The sequence below is a fragment of the Megalobrama amblycephala genome, linkage group LG21 (assembly GCF_018812025.1).
Source record: "Megalobrama amblycephala isolate DHTTF-2021 linkage group LG21, ASM1881202v1, whole genome shotgun sequence".
NCBI classification, from domain to species: Eukaryota; Metazoa; Chordata; class Actinopteri; order Cypriniformes; family Xenocyprididae; genus Megalobrama; species Megalobrama amblycephala.
The window spans coordinates 2783258-2802039 of NC_063064.1; the positions used below are offsets into that span (position 1 = coordinate 2783258).

The 18782-nt window shown below is 36.3% G+C and overlaps 1 protein-coding gene across 2 annotated transcripts in view; it reads left to right on the forward strand.

Moving 5' to 3' along the window:
• Nucleotides 1-17260, forward strand: part of arid3a (AT rich interactive domain 3A (BRIGHT-like)) — a 40847-nt gene extending 23587 nt beyond the window's left edge. For both annotated transcript variants that reach the window (XM_048172116.1, XM_048172117.1), the window contains exons 4-9: nt 4991-5063; nt 5606-5789; nt 8010-8257; nt 9048-9311; nt 13429-13518; nt 13614-17260. In XM_048172116.1, the coding sequence (XP_048028073.1) occupies nt 4991-5063; nt 5606-5789; nt 8010-8257; nt 9048-9311; nt 13429-13518; nt 13614-13744 (990 nt within the window). In that variant the 3' untranslated portion in view covers nt 13745-17260. The remainder of the gene's footprint in view (nt 1-4990; nt 5064-5605; nt 5790-8009; nt 8258-9047; nt 9312-13428; nt 13519-13613) is intronic.
• Nucleotides 17261-18782: the final 1522 nt, after the last annotated feature.

The following is an 18782-nucleotide window of genomic DNA, read 5'->3' on the forward strand; positions in this document are numbered from 1 at the left end:
TCTTACCTTTGATGAACTTTTTTTTTTTTTTCTAATTCCACAATGAATTGGGTTTTTTCTTCAGTACATGTGGTTTGAGGTTGATTCTAAATTTATGAAAATGTGCACATTTATTTATGAATCATGCTTTCTATGTGAAACTTTTCGCCCACGCAGGTTTTACTCACAGATGTTTGTGTACATATGGTTGGTGAATGTGACAGAAAAAGAGGTTAGTTGGACAAATCTGGGATCAGAAGTCAAATGTTTGAACACTTTTTAATTAATGGAGATGAACAGGCCACATGAACTGCGAAACAGGAAGTGAACAGGATTCAGGGTGCAATAAATGACTGGAGCTGTTACAATACCAAATGTAACCTGATTCTGAACAGATAGTTTCCTCCCTTGCTCTATTTATTTCTGTCTGAGCAGGCATCTCAAATTTCAGTTAATTGTTTCATCTGTGTAAGTTCATTGTTTATGCAACTTTTTTCTGTTTCTGTGACTTAAGACATGAGAATTCCTTTTTATAGTAACTCATGGGTTCAATAAAAAGCTTCAATATGGTGTATTTAAAAACAATTAAATTTAGGTAATGGCTGATAAATGTTGATTCTCCTATTATTAAGATCTTTCAGGCATTCAAATGTTTGGCAGAAATATTGCTTTAGTTAAAACCAAAGATCTGATTAAGTTTCTATTTCATGTTACATTTTTAATGTGTTCGTTATAACAGCTTGATAATGATTGAATCATTACTCTTGAGTTCAATCAAATGCTTTATTGTGGTGTATTAAACACTTTAATTTAGCTAGCAATTGATCATTATTTTTAATCTCAGGGTTTTTTTATACTATCTATTGAGTGTATTCAAAACATACTCAAGACTTTCAGCATTCACAGATTTCAGTATCGGTTAAATTAATAAAAGATTTGAATAATTTAGCCAGAATTCAGAGTTTCAGGTTTCTGAAATCAATTTCTCATTCCCTGCAGGTGTTTCTGGTGAGGCATGGTTTAGCTAGGGACATTGTGACCCTCTAGTTTCTCACAGTAATACAGAAACCTCAGTTTCCTTTGCCCTCAATGCAACCCCTTCACTCAAATGAAGTAAGATTGAGGCATCTGAGAACAGGCGTCTCTGTGAGATCGATACTGTTCTAATGTGCTTTCATTGTTACCTTCCCCCCTTTTGGGCCTCGCTCATTTCCGGCCCATCCTCCTCCGTTGTCGTTTTGCCTGCCTCTTGAGGTGATTGGCAGGTGTGAAATGTTGCTGCGTTGTTTCGAGGCCAACAGCTCACGTGTCATCGAAATACAATGTCAGACCTTCTCAATGTCAATCCAAGGTGTCCAATTCAGCATTCATTCTCTCACTCACCTCTGAAACCCTTTTGAGATGTAAAACTGACCCACAAAACCATTTCACACCTTTATTTTGTTAATTTTAATGTGATTGTTAGGTATTTCTTGGGAAATTCATCAACATTCCTGAATTCAAATGAGGAGGCAAATTTGTATTCTGTTGGTTAGGTTGTTTATGTTGGATGTTTATCTTTGCATTACTCTGTCGTCAGTTCAATACTTCTATTTTACCACCAAGTCTGAGGCAACATTTAGAGCCTAAAATCAGTTGAAGAAAATTTAACATCCAAACGACTCTTTCATGTTACATGTCTCCACCCTGTATTTGAGGTAATGTCAGATGGCTCTGCTTCCACCCACTTAAAACAGATAAACAGATGTGTTTCCATGGTATGAGGGAGGGGACCTAGAGCGTATCAGCAGAATTTGGGGCAAAATGATCTATAGATTTATCTATTTAGATAGTGGAGCCTGAGGGGGAGATCTCAGAGCGAGAGTTAAATTCTTAATGATTGGTTCCTGTTTACAGTACTAGAGTTGGGAATCAAAATTCCAATTAACCAAAACAATTTTTTTAGTATGTTTGGTTTTAAAAATTTGTATTGCACATATGGATATTAAACATATGTTTGCAACTAGTAAAAATTTAAAATCTTTTTTTTTTTCTTTTTTTTTCCTTTTCAAATTTGCTGTTACAAGATGGAATCTTAGGGGTCGCTTACACGACACCATTTTCAACTAATAACGGATAACTTTTTATGCGTTTTGGACGTTCATTTACACGATGAGCGTTTTGGTGGCCTGAAAACGCAAACTTTTGAAAACTGGTTTCAAAGTGCAAGTTTTGAAAAAGGTCTCAGTGTAAACAACAAAAATGCAAATCTGTGAAAATGATGACGTCATGCACATGCAAATTACATGTTCAGTCTATAGTGTTTCATCGCCATCTAATGGCCTGCCGGCAGAATACATCGTTTTTTTTTGTTGTTGTTGTTTTGTATTGTTTTTGTTTTGGGGTTTTTTTGTCATTTTCATGGATGCGTATGAATGGGGATCATTTTGACAGTGGTGTCATCTGTATGTGGAAAACTTCTCCATTTTAACCATATCGTTGTCGCGTAAACGTACCCTTACCACATCGTATAAAAAAACCCAAAATGGCTTCAACAATTAATCACGCATTTTGCATTTGATGTCATTTCATAATAGCCTTGTTTTTCAATACTTTGCTAGAGGAAAAATCATAATTTTCACACTTAATGTGCTCAGACATAACAGAATATAGCAGTGAATTCTATGTAATTATTATTTTTGACAGGACAGGAATGTCACATTAAGTACTCTAACAGTATTTTGTCCATTGTTATACTGATTCACAATCTCTGTTGTCTCTTGTGAGCCAATTTTTTAAAAATATTTTTATATGAAAGACATTGGACTGGCTCATTCACTCTATGAATCAGATTTTGTGATAATCAAGTCTTGTCTAACTTGAAATGAATCAAGGGCAGCTTTATGAGCTCTTAAGGCTTTTGAGTATTATGAAACAACTGTTAAATTTCTTATGATTCCTTAAGCATGATTTATGATTCCTTAAAGAGTTAGTTCACCCAAAAATGAAAATAAAGTCATTAATTACTCACCCTCATGTCATTCTACACCCGTAAGACCTTCGTTCATCTTCGGAACACAAATTAAGATATTTTTGATGAAATTCAATGGCTCAGTGAGGCCTCTATTGAGAACAAAGCCATTCAAACTCTCAAGATCCATAAAGGTACTAAAAACATATTTGAAAACAGTTCATGTGAGTTCAGTGGTTCTACCTTAATATTATAAAGCAACGAAAATACTTTTTGTGCATCAAAAAAAACAAAATAATGACTTTTCAACAATATCTCATGATGGCCGATTTCAAAACACTGTTTCTGAGTTTTATGAATCTTTTGTTTCGAATTAGTGAATTCGGATCTCCTATCAAACGGCTAAACTGCTGAAATCACGTGACTTTGGCGCTCCGAACCACTGATTTGATTCGTAAAGCTCAGAAGCAGTGTTTTGAAATCGGCCATCACTAGACATTGTTGAAAAGTCGTTATTTAGTTTTTTGGCACTCAAAAAGTATTCTCGTCGCTTTATTATATTAAGGTTGAACCACTGTACTCACATTAACTGTTTTAAATATGTTTTTAGTACCTTGAGGTTCAGTGGCTTTGCTCTCAATAGAGGCCTCACTGAGCCATTGGATTTCATCAGAATATCTTAATTTGTGTTCCGAAGATGAACAAAGGTCTTACAAGTGTGGAACGGCATGAGGGTAAGTAATTAATGACAGAATTTTCATTTTTGGGTGAACTTAACCCTTTAAGCATGAGGTTTTCTTATAAAGACCTAGAATGGCATGGAGTGTATAATCATCTCCCTGCTGGGTGGCTGGTTTTGTACAAACTGGCAGATAAAAGGGACACAGATAGTAAAATTATGTGTAAAAAAAAAAAAAAAAAAAAACCCTAGGGTGAAAATAGAGAACAAGCCATTAGAGAGATTTATTGTGTGGCACTCTTCAAAAATGCATATATCCTGTAATTAACCCACTGGCCCCCTCATTACCTTTACACTCACTCACTGACAGAATACAGAGATCTCTGTGCTGCTATAATGAGAGCTCAGGAACAGGGGCAGAAAGCGAAAAGGGAAGGAAAGAAAAAGAATGAGCAATTTAATGTTGGCCGTTGCTCAGCTACCATCACTGTTTTTTCCGGCTGTACGTGATTAAATGGCAAGACCTTTTTGAGCATGTGAGGTGGCTTCTGCTATCATTAAGATTCTTCAGGCATTCGCACATTTCTTAGAAATATTGCTTTAGTTGAAAACCAAAGATCTGATTAAAATACCATTTTACAGTACAGTTTTTAATGTGTGCATTAATGAATCATCATAAAACGTACAATGATTGGTCAATACAGTGTACTTGAACACTGCATACAGACTGTTTTGTAAGGTGCTAGCTTGTATATACTGTAAATACTGAACCACATATTCTTTATAGTGACTACCTTTTGTATAATATGTGAAACAGAATGCATTATGCAATAACAGCATTCCTGTGTGAACAGTATAGTATGCTACTGCATATTGTTATAACTTGACCTCTCTACATGCGTCACATCACTTCATCACGATGCATATTTCATTCAGCCAGTGGTATCCAGTTATTGTCTTTTGCATTTTGTGGACATTAGTTTGAAAAACATTTAATAAATAATTAAAAAATGATTTGTATAGCACCTTTCATACATAAAATGCTTCGCAAATGACATGCATATAACAACATCAACAAACAAAAACAACAAGATTAAAAATAAATGCATAAGAAAATGTAATTGATCAAATGCTGAACTGAAAAATAGTAATCATGGCAGGTTTTACTTGTGGCTCATCCACTGCAGTGGAAAAGTAAGGTATAGCATTGGCATTGTAGTGTATACGGCTAAACACATTTTGCTTTGTTTACTAGCATGGTCTCTTGTGCTTTATTGCTTAAATAATGCAATTCCTGATCAGGAGGTCAAGAATGATGAGAATACATTTTCATGCATTGCGCTTTTAACCATTTTTGTCTGTTTGTGTTTTTCCTTATGCAGCTCTATGAACTGGACAGTGACCCAAAGAGGAAGGAGTTCCTGGATGATCTGTTCAGCTTTATGCAGAAGAGAGGTGTGTGTAAATGTGTTTTCCTGCTCAAAAACATTTCCATATGAAATCTTATAGAGCCCTGCCCAAACTCTGCACCTTGTGCACTCACATCAACACCCAGCTCATCTTTCACATCTCCACGGTGATGGTTATGTGTATTTATATCAAGCACTACAGTTTCCTCTGTTTATAACATGCTGAACCTGGGCTCCCACATTCATATGTGTGATTATAAACGTGGGAGTGCTAACACATGTCCATGTCATGATCTGGCCTTGGAACTGTTGAAGCATGTGTTCCCATCTAAATGTACTTAAACCCGCTGCACTGGCTGTGGAAAATGTTCTCCAACACCTGTTAAACCCTCCCCTGATTAATAAATGAATGACCTGGGAGAGAAATTTTATCAGCCATGTTTATTTATAGCACAAATGCATGTGTACCAACAACCTGCTGCCTATAAAAACTGTTCCCAAATAAAGACTGATATGGGAGTTTCTTCATTTGTCGTATATATTTTCAAACTGCTATGACGCTCAACGCAGCTGTTTGTTTTTGTGCAGGGACGCCAGTGAACAGGATTCCCATCATGGCCAAGCAGGTGCTAGACCTCTACATGCTGTACCAACTGGTGACAGAGAAGGGGGGGCTGGTGGAGGTCATAAATAAAAAGTTGTGGAGGGAGATCACGAAGGGCCTGAACTTGCCAACCTCCATCACAAGCGCTGCATTCACTCTCAGAACACAGTACGTCCTCGCTGACACCTCCACTGCAGGAGAAATTATGTTTACTTACATGTACAGGCCTGGCATTTATATAGTCTTTATTTAAAGGTGCACTATGTAACTTTTTTTTTTTTTTTGTTCAAAATTTAAATAATGAGTCAATACATCATCAATCTTTCTTCCAAAATGTGTTTTTGTCTCACCCTGAAATCACTATGGTAAGCCTGTTATAAGTGTTTAAATTTTAGACCTGTCGGGATGGTTTTAACATTGTGTACATGTGTCACATGTGCCTGTGCATGTCTCGTCATATCCGTAAACAGAGAAAAGATGCTCTGGGTACTTTGACGCATGCATGGAGTGGCATAGGTTAGTTGTCACAATGAGCAAGAGGTTGACATGGAGCAGCTAAATCTCGAACATCCGGGGAATCGCCGGTTTTAAAAAAAAAAAAAAAACGCCAAACAGAGGAGAGTCAGATAAATTGCTGTATGTAGCTCACTAACGGAGTTCATTGCAAAGCATTATCCATTGTGAAGGGTCGTTTCATTATGGTTGTTGTAGTGCTGTGCTGGAATTTATTTTCAAGGAAGTACCGTGTTTATTAATGGGTATAGCTACAATAATTTCTTCAGCTAGTCAGCCTGAGATCCTTTCCATCTAAACTGGCTATATCTCAGAAGCATAGTAGTGAGTGTTTTCATCTAGTGAGAACTTTTGGTACTACGGCCAAACAAAATCTTACTGAAAGCTAATTTTTTGAGATATCAAGCTCGAATTTGGAACACAACTTGTTTAGATTTATGGCTTTGATTTTCTTGCAGTTTTAGAGTAAAACGTGTTTTTGAAAATATATATTTCATATAAAATTAGAGTATTTTTGTGCACTTTTCATAACAATAAATGTAAAAATCTGTAACTTTGTTAGCGTTTTAAAACTTTTTTTCACTTCAGCAATAATGTCAACAAGTGTCATCTTTAAAAAGAGACATTTCATTTTTAGGTCTAAGCTCAAAAAGTGAAAAAAGGGATTATAACTACAGCATAAATATAATTTAGTAGCATAAAATCCCCTAAAAAATATAAAATATTAAATGAAAAACATTATCTAATTAAAATATAGTACATGAATTTCATTGAAATCATCATTTTTGACTGACACGCGAAGAGCACTAGTTAAAGGATTAGTTCACTTTCAAATAAAATTTTCCTGATAATTTACTCACCCCCATGTCATCCAAGATGTTCATGTCTTTCTTTCTTCAGTCGAAAAAAAAAAAAATCAAGGTTTTTGATGAAAACATTCCAGGATTATTCTCCTTATAGTGGACTTCAATGGCCTCCAAACGGTTGAAGGTCAAAATTGCAGTTTCAGTGCAGCTTCAAAGGGCTTTAAAAGATACCAGATGAGGAATAAGGGTCTTATCTAGAGAAACGATCGGTCATTTTTGAAAAAAAAATACAACTGTATATGCTTTATAAACGCAAATGATCGCCTTACACGTGCTTTCGCTTTCCGTATTCTTCAAAAAGCTTACACTGTATGTCCTACGCCTTCCCTATTCTACTTACGGAAAAAAACAGAACTGGCGCCGCATTCGTTCTGTAATGTTTATCAAAAACCTTAATTTCTTTTCGACTGAAGAAAGAAAGACATGAACATCTTGGATGACATGGGGGTGAGTAAATTATCAGGAAAATTTTATTTGAAAGTGAACTAATCCTTTAAAGGTACATTATGTAACTTTTGGCCCTCTAGCGGTTAAAAACAAAACTGCATGCATGTTGTGGAAGAACATTGTTTTGGCTGTGCTTCAGCTCTGCGTGACTATGCAGATGAAAATGACCCTTCACAGTAGGTAATGCTTTACAGTGAACTCTGTTTGAGAGCTACATATGGCAGTTAATCTAAAATGCCTTACCTGTTGAGTAATAAAAATGTTGATTCTGGTTTAATTACGAGCTCTGTCACCGTTTTTGCCAGCTGACTCTGTTCAGCGTGTTTTGAAGCGAGTGATTCCTGGAGGTTTGAGGTTTAGCTGCTCCATCTCAACCTTTCTGGCTCATTGTGACAGCTACCTATGTCATGTATACTTTGGGCTTGGGACTAATTAATACCAGGTTACTCCAAGGAGCCCAACTCTGTAAGAAGACTGCAGGTTGGTTTGTCTGAAAGAGTCAATTAGATAATTAATTAGCAGTGAACTTACTGTGTGTTCTTAATTTCTCACCCCTCTGCAGATATATGAAGTATCTATATCCTTATGAATGTGATAAGAGGGGTCTCAGCAATCCAAACGAGCTGCAAGCGGCCATCGACAGTAACCGGCGAGAGGGACGCAGGCAAGGTTTTGGCAGCTCGCTCTTCACCTACTCACCCAATGGAACACCCACCATGCTCTCTTCTCCCAAACTCCCCATGCAACCAATGGGCATCGCCCTGCCCAGCAACGGAGCCTCCGTCTTATCCTTACAGAAAATTAAAAAAGGTAAAACCTGCTCACAGACACAGAAATAATGCAGAGGATCATGATTACATCTCTTTAATGAGATCTTAAAAACACATGACTCATGGTGTGCATGTGTTCTTTAAAGGAACACTCCACTTTTTTTGAAAATAGGCTCATTTTCCTACTTCCCTAGAGTTAAACAGTTGAGTTTTTACCATTTTCGAATCCATTCAGCCGATCTCCGGGTCTGGCGGTAGCACTTTTAGCATAGCTTAGCATAGTTCATTGAATCTGATGAGACCGTTAGCATCTCGCTCAAAAATGACCAAAGAGTTTCGAATATTTTTCCTTATTTAAAACTTGACTCTTCTGTAGTTAACATCGTGTACTAAGACCGACGGAAAATGAAAAGTTGCCGATTTTCTAGGCCGATATGGCCTAGGAACTATACTCTCATTCCGGCGTAATAATCAAGGAACTTTGCTGCCGTACTTTTCATTTTCCGTCGGTCTTAGTACACGATGTAACTACAGAAGAGTCAAGTTTTAAATATGGAAAAATATTGAAACTCTTTGGTCATTTTTGAGCGAGATGCTAACGGTCTAATCTGATTCAATGAACTATGCTAAGCTATGCTAAAAGTGGTACCGCCAGACCCGGAGATCGGCTGAATGGATTCGAAAACGGCAAAACTCAACTGTTTAACTCTAGGGGAGTAGGAAAATGAGCCTATTTTCAAAAAAAGTGGATTGTTCCTTTAATGTTGCCAAATGGTTTGCTTTATTTCAAATGTGTTTTGTCTTTCTATCTATCTCTTTCTCTGTTGTAGAGGATGACGGGATTCAGACCCGTCTGCCAGTGTCTCTGGCCACTCAGACAGTAGCTGCGGCCCAGGCTGCAGCTGCACAGGCCACGATCGCACAGGTAGCTGCACTGGAGCAGCTGCGGGACAAGCTGGAGTCCGGCGAGCCCCCGGAGAAGAAGATTGCACTACCACTGGAGGAACACCAGCGGCTACTGCAGAGAGCCCTGCAGCACAACCTGCTGGCCATGACGGCACAGCTCCCCATGAACATTCGCATCAACAATCAAGGTACTGACACTTTAACAAGTATATCAGTCTGATACATGATCAGTATTTCCAGACCAAATCTATCAGTAAGAATGTGCACACATATTTTAAAACCAACTCTTGAGATCCACTTTCTTGCAGAGTTTAGCTCTAACCCTAATCAAACTAGCATGCCTGTAGCTTTCTAGCAGAGATGGTCTTGATAGAGATATCAGGGTCCGTGGTTCTACCATTGGAGAAAGCGTAACAGCCAACTTGGATGAAGTGTGCCTGGATAGCCAATCACATTACAGCCTTGACATCATGGAATTGCTTTCAGAGTTGTGACAGTCAGTCAATGTTTGCAGATACCATAGAAATGAATAAGAAGTGTCGTAAACTGAATCGTACCTAATCGTACAAAATTATCCATGACTTTTCTTATCCACCTTATTCCTGACAAGCCTACTGCATTTTAACTTATGAGTGGCACTTCTGGTTTGGGGAACATCCATTCAAAAAGACGTTTGCCCTACAAATAAAGCATCTGTCAATAATCTGTCAATAAGCTGTCAATTTTCCTTCATGTTTTATTTTCAGACATCATGAGAATAACGTAACACTTGCTATTTTAATGTGACATGTTATAACAAAAATATCTATGGCAAGAGCTCTTTTTAGTCGCTGCATTCTTTTCCCTCATGATTATTTTATTTTTTCCCTTTGCATTTTGCTGCAATTGTATGAAAAAGGACAACATATACTGCACATTTGTGGTCTGCTCTCCCGATTTAATTTAAGAATTCACTGGATTGCACAAAGAATCCATAGTTTTCTCCTCAAATCCTTGTCTCTTTTTTTTTAGGTTTGTTTTCACAGTTAAATACAATTTATTATCTGTCAAAATGATGGAAATTACTTTGAAATAGTATCACACAATGCTGAAGGTATGTTACATAATACAGATATTATTTAACCCGTCCGTTATTGCTGTGGAAAGAATCACGCTTTTGGGGTTATTCATGGTCTGTTGAAAGTACCTTGTTGATGCTTTTACACTTTTAAATGTCCTTTTAATGTTCGAAGGTTGAAGGATGAGTAGAATAATGTCATCTCATTGTACCCAGTTTTTAAAAAACAAAACAAAAACAAAAAACATATTATTGCGGTCATAGAGCGAGCCTTACAGTTACACCCATAATTCACGCAAAGCGTCATGGGGAATAAGGTGGATAAAAACAGAATTCTTTCCTAAAGTTCAATGGCAAACATGCTGAAGATTAGCTGATAGGCTGTTGATTCATTAAATAATAAGCTGTTTTCCAGCAAAAGCAGTTTATTCAGTGTAGTGAAGACTTTCTGGTCTTCTCTTCCCTGCGTACTGCAGCGATGCGCTTTTTTGCTTGCCTTAAAGGGATAGTTCACCCAAAAATTGAAATTCTGTCATCATTTACTCACCCTCAGGTTGTTCCAAACCTGTATAAATTTCTTTGTACTGTTGAACACAAAGGAAGATATATTTTAAATTAAGTTTGTAACAAGGCTGCTTTGGGGCACCATTGACTTCCATAGTAGGGAAAAAAATACTATGGAAGTCAATGGTGCCCCAGAAATGTTCAGTTTCCCACATTCTGAACATTCCCACATTCTCCTTTGTGTTCAGCATAACAAAGACATTTTTTACAGGTTTGGAAGTGAGTAAATGATGACAGGATTTTCATTTTTGAGTGAACTATCCCTGTAAAGTGGCTTTGTTTCTAATAACCCAAAGACCATTATTATTAGCTTGTACTGGTGTTTGATTAGGCAGGAAAGTGGATCTTGAGGGCCAGAGTTGCCCAGCCCTGGACTAGACAGAGGGTTGCTTGACTGATCTGTCTTAAAGGCCTAGTTCACCCAAAAATTACATTTTGTCGTCATTTACTCACACTCACGTCATTCCAAACCGATAGGACTTTCATTCATCTTCGAAACACAAATTAAGTTATTTTTAATTAAGCTTGAGAGATTTCCGGCCCTCCACTAAAAGTTTCATACAACCAAAAAGCTTCAAAAAGTTCAAAACGACATTGTAAAAGTAATCCATATGAATTAAGCGGTTTAATTCAAGTCTTCTGAAGAGACACGATCACTTTATATGATGAACAGACTGAATTTACATGTTTCACATGTAAACATTGATCAGCACATCAAATATGGTAAATAGGAGCTCATACGGTCATGCAAACACGGTTGAGCTTGTGCATGAACCAGTGAGGTTTGTTCTCAACTATACACCTCAAGTAAGTGTAGTTGAGCTGTCTTTCACCATATTTGATGTGCTCTACCTGTTTGTGTTAATGAATCAATATAAATATAGTACAATCAGTGCTGGGTAGTAACTTATTACATGTAATCTGGATTCCAAAAATTAAGTACTTGTAATTGGACATTTACTTTATTGATTGCATGATCACATATTCACACAATGGTAGTAAATCATTCATTCATAATTTATTGATTCTCCACAAAGCATTTTTACCACTGGATTTACAGAAATTATTTCCCAACATTGCATATCGAATCAACTCCTGACAAATGCATGAATTATTATTTGAATTATAACTCAGTAAGTCATTTAACCATGTATTGCTATGTCTTATTTTAAGGCTTTTGTCTTTCAACCATTTTTTTTTATTATTATAATTTTAATCATTTTAAATTTTGTATGATTTATTTAATTATTAGCTTTCATTAAACTCACAAACCCCATGCGGTTCCATCATGAACCCCCGTTTTGGAAAACCCTGACACATTTAATGCACATCATGTTGTTAACAAAGAATGCAATATATTTTCTTTCTCTTTGTATTATTTGTATATCAATATGGTACAATATTATTCTATTCAGTTCAATGTGATTAAACGAGTTGGGTCAAAAATAATCTAAAAAGCAGTCCTATTATATTACCTAAAATGTGTAATGTAACTGCAATTTTGTCAATTTGTAAGTAATCTACCTAGCACTGACTACAATCCTATATATTTATATACATTGCATGTTGAAACGTATGTGAAACAATCATTACAGTTACAGTTCGCCTACATAGAGTTGCCATAATTTGCATTCTTACTGTGGTTTTATCTTTTCCTATAAACACCAACCTGAGAAAAAACACCTTTTTTAAAATGTCTGATGTTTCAGGGAAACCTGTGTGTGGAATATCCAACTTCTGGTTCCTGAGGTTATGAAATGAACTCAGTGTGTTTTCTAGTGCAGTACAGCAAAGCCCCTCTTACATCATCATTCACTGGTACTAACTATATTGTAGGAAAGAGTGTGAAAATACTACCACAGCCAAACTAAATTACTGGCATGTGGTAAGTGCATTTTGTCAAGGTGGAGATGTCAGCCACCTCCTGTAGTGTGAGTCATTGGTCTGAGCTCTCATTTGCCCCGCAGTAGTAATTCTTGTACTGTTCTTACTAAATGCCGTTCTTGTGAATGAGGAAAGAGAATTGTTCAAAGTGATCTGATTAGATCTTATCAGAATTGAGAGTTGCACTAATGTATTTACACTAAAGGATGGTGGCTTGAAGGATTCATTAGAAGACAGAAGGTGTTGACCCATTTTTAACCGCAAAGACAAAAATACAAGACAAATAGCTCTGCTTTGTGGGGAATCCCTGCCTCGACATTGCCTGACTTCCTTTTCTTGGTTAGAGGTGTTAAATACTAGAGGTTTCGCCTCACATATTTTATCGGAACATGAATAAGAGGCTGAAGAAATTCCCCTTGTCATTGCATGTGAACCGTTTGCATTGCATTTAAGTTGCTTTTCACTGTTGACTAAGAAATAGCTGACTGGGAAATAGCTGACAGGCAGCGCCCCCTGCTGTAAGCCAGTGTGCTTTCAGATTATACTGTCTGAATGCCACAGATGATTATTATTATTATTATTATTATTATTGCACATACTTTGGGTTAGTGATTTGTTTAAATCCCCACCCCACGTGTTAAATGTTGGCACTTAACTTGTACCAGACTGTTTGTGTTGCGTAAATAAATAATACCTCATGCTACATTTTGAGGAGAGTTGTGCGTTTACTTTTCCAAAGTGAAAAAAAAAAAAATGAATGTGCTTTTATTCAAATGTAAACTCTGTTTGTTGTCCATTAGAGAGCAGATCAGACTCTGCCATGAACCTGACTACCAATGGCTTAAACAGCATCAGCATGTCTTTGGAGCTTAATGGTGTCGTCTACACCGGTGAGGATTCTGTCCCTATGTAGATTTTTTTTTTTTTTTTCTCTGTTCAAGTTTGTTTTGATTGTGACCAATTCTTCCTGTTTTCTCATTAATAGGTGTTCTCTTCGCCCAGGCCGCGGCACAGACCTCATCGGGGGCATCTAACAAATCTTCCGCAGGCAACAGCGGGCCTCAATCAGTTCTCCACACACCTACCTCATCCTCCTCCAACAACCAATCGCCATAGCACCTCAGACTCTCTCCCTCAAAGCAAAACCAAAACCTCAGTTACTACAGAAGATATGCCAAAAAAATAGTGCAGGAATAACTGAACCGTTCTCAACTTGAAGTACACTAGCTCAGGTCTTTTATTTACACTCTCCTTTGTTCAGGAGCCGAAAGAAATCTAAAATAACAACAGAGTTTATTATAAAGATAATGATATATATATAATGTATATGCAAAACCTGTGAATAATTTATTTCTCTTTCTGTGAGCACACTGTCTGACGTTAACAAGGCAGTAGGATTCTGCTTTTTAGGGTTTTATAGTCTCTGACTGATGAAAGCTTTTCATCTATAAGCAAAACCATAACAATAGTAGTATTGTTATAACGTGTGATGCAAACAGCTTAAGGGTCTGAACTAATAATATATTATTATAGATTTTATTTTCTCTGTATATGTATCTGCAGTGCCTTGTGAAGGTTTTTCCTCCGCACAGTTTGAATGTGCTGTTGACAGGCGAGCGTCTAAACTTCAGCGCTAACACAATACAATACAAATGATGTGAAGGTTTTGTTTTTTTTTGACAAGTATTCAACCATTTGGTTTCCCATCTCAGAGGTCAGATGGTGTCAATGATCTTAATATCAGTCATGCTAAGGAACTCATAGGCATGCATTTGTAGATGTATAGACTTGCGTTCATAATGTTTTCATTATTTGTGTTTTTTTTTATATATATATTTGCCTTTTCACGACTCCTGGCAAACTCTGCAGGCTACATTCGCCACGAGCCTCGCAAAGGTGGCTGAGGTATTTCAGGGACCGAACGACGTTACCTGGAACTGCCGCAGCCCACAAACTCTTTTGGCCCATAGTTGCTCCAAAGTAGAAAGAGTTCAGAGGTTGTTTTACCTGTTTGTGTAGAATTTTGTGTAGCTTTCACTCAGATCAGTGGTTTGGATGAAAATAATCACAGTTTGATTCAAAGCATGACAGTTTAATAATACGTTTGTTTTAAGATTTGAACAAACGATTCATCTCGTGTTTGATTACTACACTAACTGAAGATTTAGTTTGTCACTTCATCGGGTCTTTTAGCTTAATGTAATGCAGTTTTGAGTGTCATTGAGGGGTCCAACGATGTAGCTTTTGCTTCATCATGCAGGGCAGTTTCTGATTATGTAATTTTAACAAAAAAAAAAAAAAAAAACGCGCAAATCAGAGAAAATTCTAATTACAATGGGATATTTTGCAAGTGTCTCGAGCAGAATGAAATATTCTTTTCTAAAAGGATTTGCTTTCCTTTGTTTAGAAATATTAGATCACACCCTTCAAAGTTGTTTTCAATCATGTCATCAAGGTCTTTTTCCTGTCCTCATCAACATGTAGCTGCAATTTATGAATTATGTCAAGCTCTTCTAGCATTACACTGTATGCAAGGTCAAAAAACTCACTTGGAGGGCATCTAGGGGTAACGCTTTCTTTTGACTGACACATAGTTGTCTAGCAACTACTGTCTTAGCTCATGTGAAGGTGAATAATTTATTTTGCATTTCAAGTTAGTTGGGTGTTTGGAAAATAGGGTTTCCATAAGCTTAAAGCTTTATTTATATCCAAAACAGATTATTTGGAGCAACTTGAAGTTAAATGCCTTGATCCTTTATTTGGGATCAAACTTGCGGCCTTTGCTTTCACAGCTGATATCCTTAACCGTCAAGCTACCACCTCCTCTTTTTTTTTTATTTTAATGCTCACTCTTGAACCCTTTATTATTCACAAGGACCATAGCTGCTGTACAGGAAACAGTCTAGGAAATGTTATTGTTTCTTTCTGTATTGTACAACTGTACATATATATTTTTCTATTTATATCAGGACAACTCATTATCATAACACACTTTAAAGTCATTACTGCCAAATCTCTACCTCAAAGACTCATTCATCAGCTCAGAATCGTTTGCAAGCCTTCCCAGTTTGTCACTATTCACATGGATTTACCTGCTGTGAAGTAGAACAGGGCATACATAACCCTTTGTATTCAACTGAATATATTAGCCATGATATCTGATTCTTACTCGTAATTGTAAAAACGCCACACTGGGATCATGGCATTTTTCTTCTATGCTTATCTAAAAGAGAACCGTTTCGTCTGCCATCCTGAGTTTTAGAATCAAATTCTCAACTTTAAGTGATCATGTAACAGTAGTTCTTTATTGTAATGGCCTTTACCCGGTTTTCCGATCAGAGATGCTGGGTTTTTTTCCCTTAGGAAACTATACTGTTACTACACAGAGTAAGACAGATACACATAACACCCGCTTAAAGCAGTTGGTATCCATAAGAGGGGTGTCAGATCTGTTTTCACTTTGATGTATGCCTTAAAATATGCAGATTTCATAAAGTAAATATAGCATGCCAATGTAGTCAACTTTATTGCAAGGACAACCAAAATTGCTGTACAATAAAACTTCGCTATTATTGCAGGAGGCCTTATTGATATTTCTTTGTTAGCTTTTCTCTCTTCACAACTTAATGTTACACTAAAAATCAAGAAATTCACGTGTCCAGTACATAGACAGCTGTGAAATTTAGGTTTTACATTATAATAAGGCATTTGTCGTCTTCTCAGGAAATACAATTCTACCTCTAGTTTTACAGATATGTTCATCTTAGTGCTGTGGTCGCAGTGCATGTACCATTTATTTTACCCTTTTATAATGGTAATGGTAAATGTTCCCTTGGCACACTGACTCAAGGATTTTTATTAATTGCAAGTATATGTATTTTTTTTTTTTTTTTATCTCTATATCCCTTTCTTATGTGAGTGCTTTTGAGTTTTGGCTTGCTTAGTTTGAATCTGAAATTGCTCCTCGGAGAGACCAGCTTTTGGTTACGGTGCTGAACACACCACTGATGCACCAGTCTGTGTATTTCCACTTGTGCGTTTTTAAAACGTTTGAATTGCGTGTCGACCTCTTGACTGCTTCTATTAGGGGTGAAGGACAGAGACAATCCTAACCCATTTAATCTATCTATTGATATGTAACTGGGGGAAAGGGGAACCAAAGAATGTCACATAAGTGCTGTTATGGCCGGAATATTATAGATTCAAAATACTCTATAATCTAGGAAATAATCACACAACAACTGTACCTCTCTCAGTCTGAATACTGAAAACCCAGATAATGACAAAAAAAGACCTCAACACATATTCAAAACAAAATGCAGTTAACAGATGAAATTGAATTTTTCTTTTTTAACTGAAGTTATTTGCCTTTTTTTATATATGTTGTAATGTAATGGTAATTCTGGCGCTTCAGTTCGGGTGTGTCTATTTTTTGTTGTTCAGTACGTTATTGCCCTGTTTAAAAGAGAAAGTTCATGTTGATGAGTTTTGTTGTTTCAGAGTTTGCGAAATGTACTCTCAACGTTTACATTTTATAATTGTCAAGCATCAGATTTTTCAATGTTTGATTTTTCAAAATTGAGATCTTCAGCTGTTAACATAGACGTTGAATACAATAAAATGTAATTCTGATGTAATGTTGTTAGTGCAGTTATTTATTCTTTTCAGTTTTAAAAATATATATATTATGGAAACGTCAACACAATACTTTTCCATGTGAAAATGTCTTGTTCAGACAGAACTTTAGAGGAGGTACAGATTAATTTGTATTTACTAAATCATGCTATATTAAAATGCACATAAAGTATATTTTTTTTTTTTTGTATTGTAACTATCCACTTAAATATGCACATATTTCAAATGATATCAAGTGTAACAGACACCACCAAACTTTTTCAGAATTTTCTTATTTTGCAAAAAAACAACATCATAATTGTCAAACTTGACCTCTAAAACTAAACACACCATATTAAATTCAGTTGCATGTTGTTAGACAACAGTACAATCCATTGAACACACTGTAGGCTACATGTATCCCTCACAGTCTCCTTTTCGTTCCTGTTAAAACTTAAACATGGCTAGAGGTTGATGTTTCCGAATTTTAAAGGGGTTATATGATGCTTTTAAATGTTTTCCTTTCCCTTAAAGCGATAGTTCACCTAAAAAGTAAAAATTCTGTCATCATTTATTTACCCTCAAGTCGTTCAAAACCTGTATGAGTTTCTTTCTTCTGCTGAACACAAAAGAAGATATTTTGAAGAATATGGGTAACCAAACAGTTGGGATCTCACTGATTTCCATAGTATTTTTTTCCAAACTATCCCTAATATGGCCAACAGTATACCAATGAAAAAAAAACAACTCATATATAAGCCATATCATTCAAAAAGAAAAATGTCACATTAAGGTCTCTAATTTTTATGAAACGTTAGGTATTACCATAGTATTAGTACCATAGTATTACGTTGGCAAATGTCATTAAATAACGTTTAAAAGATAATGGAGAAGTTATTTAAAGTCCATATTCTTTAAAGGATTAGTTCACTTTCAAATACAAATTTCCTGATAATTTACTCACCTTCATGTCATCCAAGATGTCCATGTCCTCCTTTCTTCAGTCGAAAAGAAATGAAGGTTTTTGATGAAATCATTCCAGGATTATTCTCCTTATAGTGGACTTCAATGGCCTCCAAACGGTTGAAGGTCAAAATTACAATTTCAGTGCAGCTTCAAAGCGTTCTACACGATCCCAGACGAGGAATAAGAGTCTTATCTAGAGAAACCATCACTAATTTTCCAAAAAAAAAAATTAAAATTATATACGTTTTAACAATAAATGCTTATCTTGAACTAGCTCCCTTCTTCTTCTCTATTAGAATTACGGCAGTGTAGACGCTACTAAGTGTATTATTGCCCTCCACAGGTCAAAGTTTGAACTAATTGTTATATACTTGCACTAGCATATTGTATATGACAGTTTAGTTCAAACTTTGACCAGTGGAGGGCAGTAATACACTTAGCAGTGTCTACACTGCCAGAATTCTAATAGAGAAGAAGAAGAAGAGAGCTAGTTCAAGATGAGCATTTATGGTTAAAACGTATAGACAAATCCGGCGAAACACGGAAGTAAAGCAGCGCCGCCATTACTGCGTGC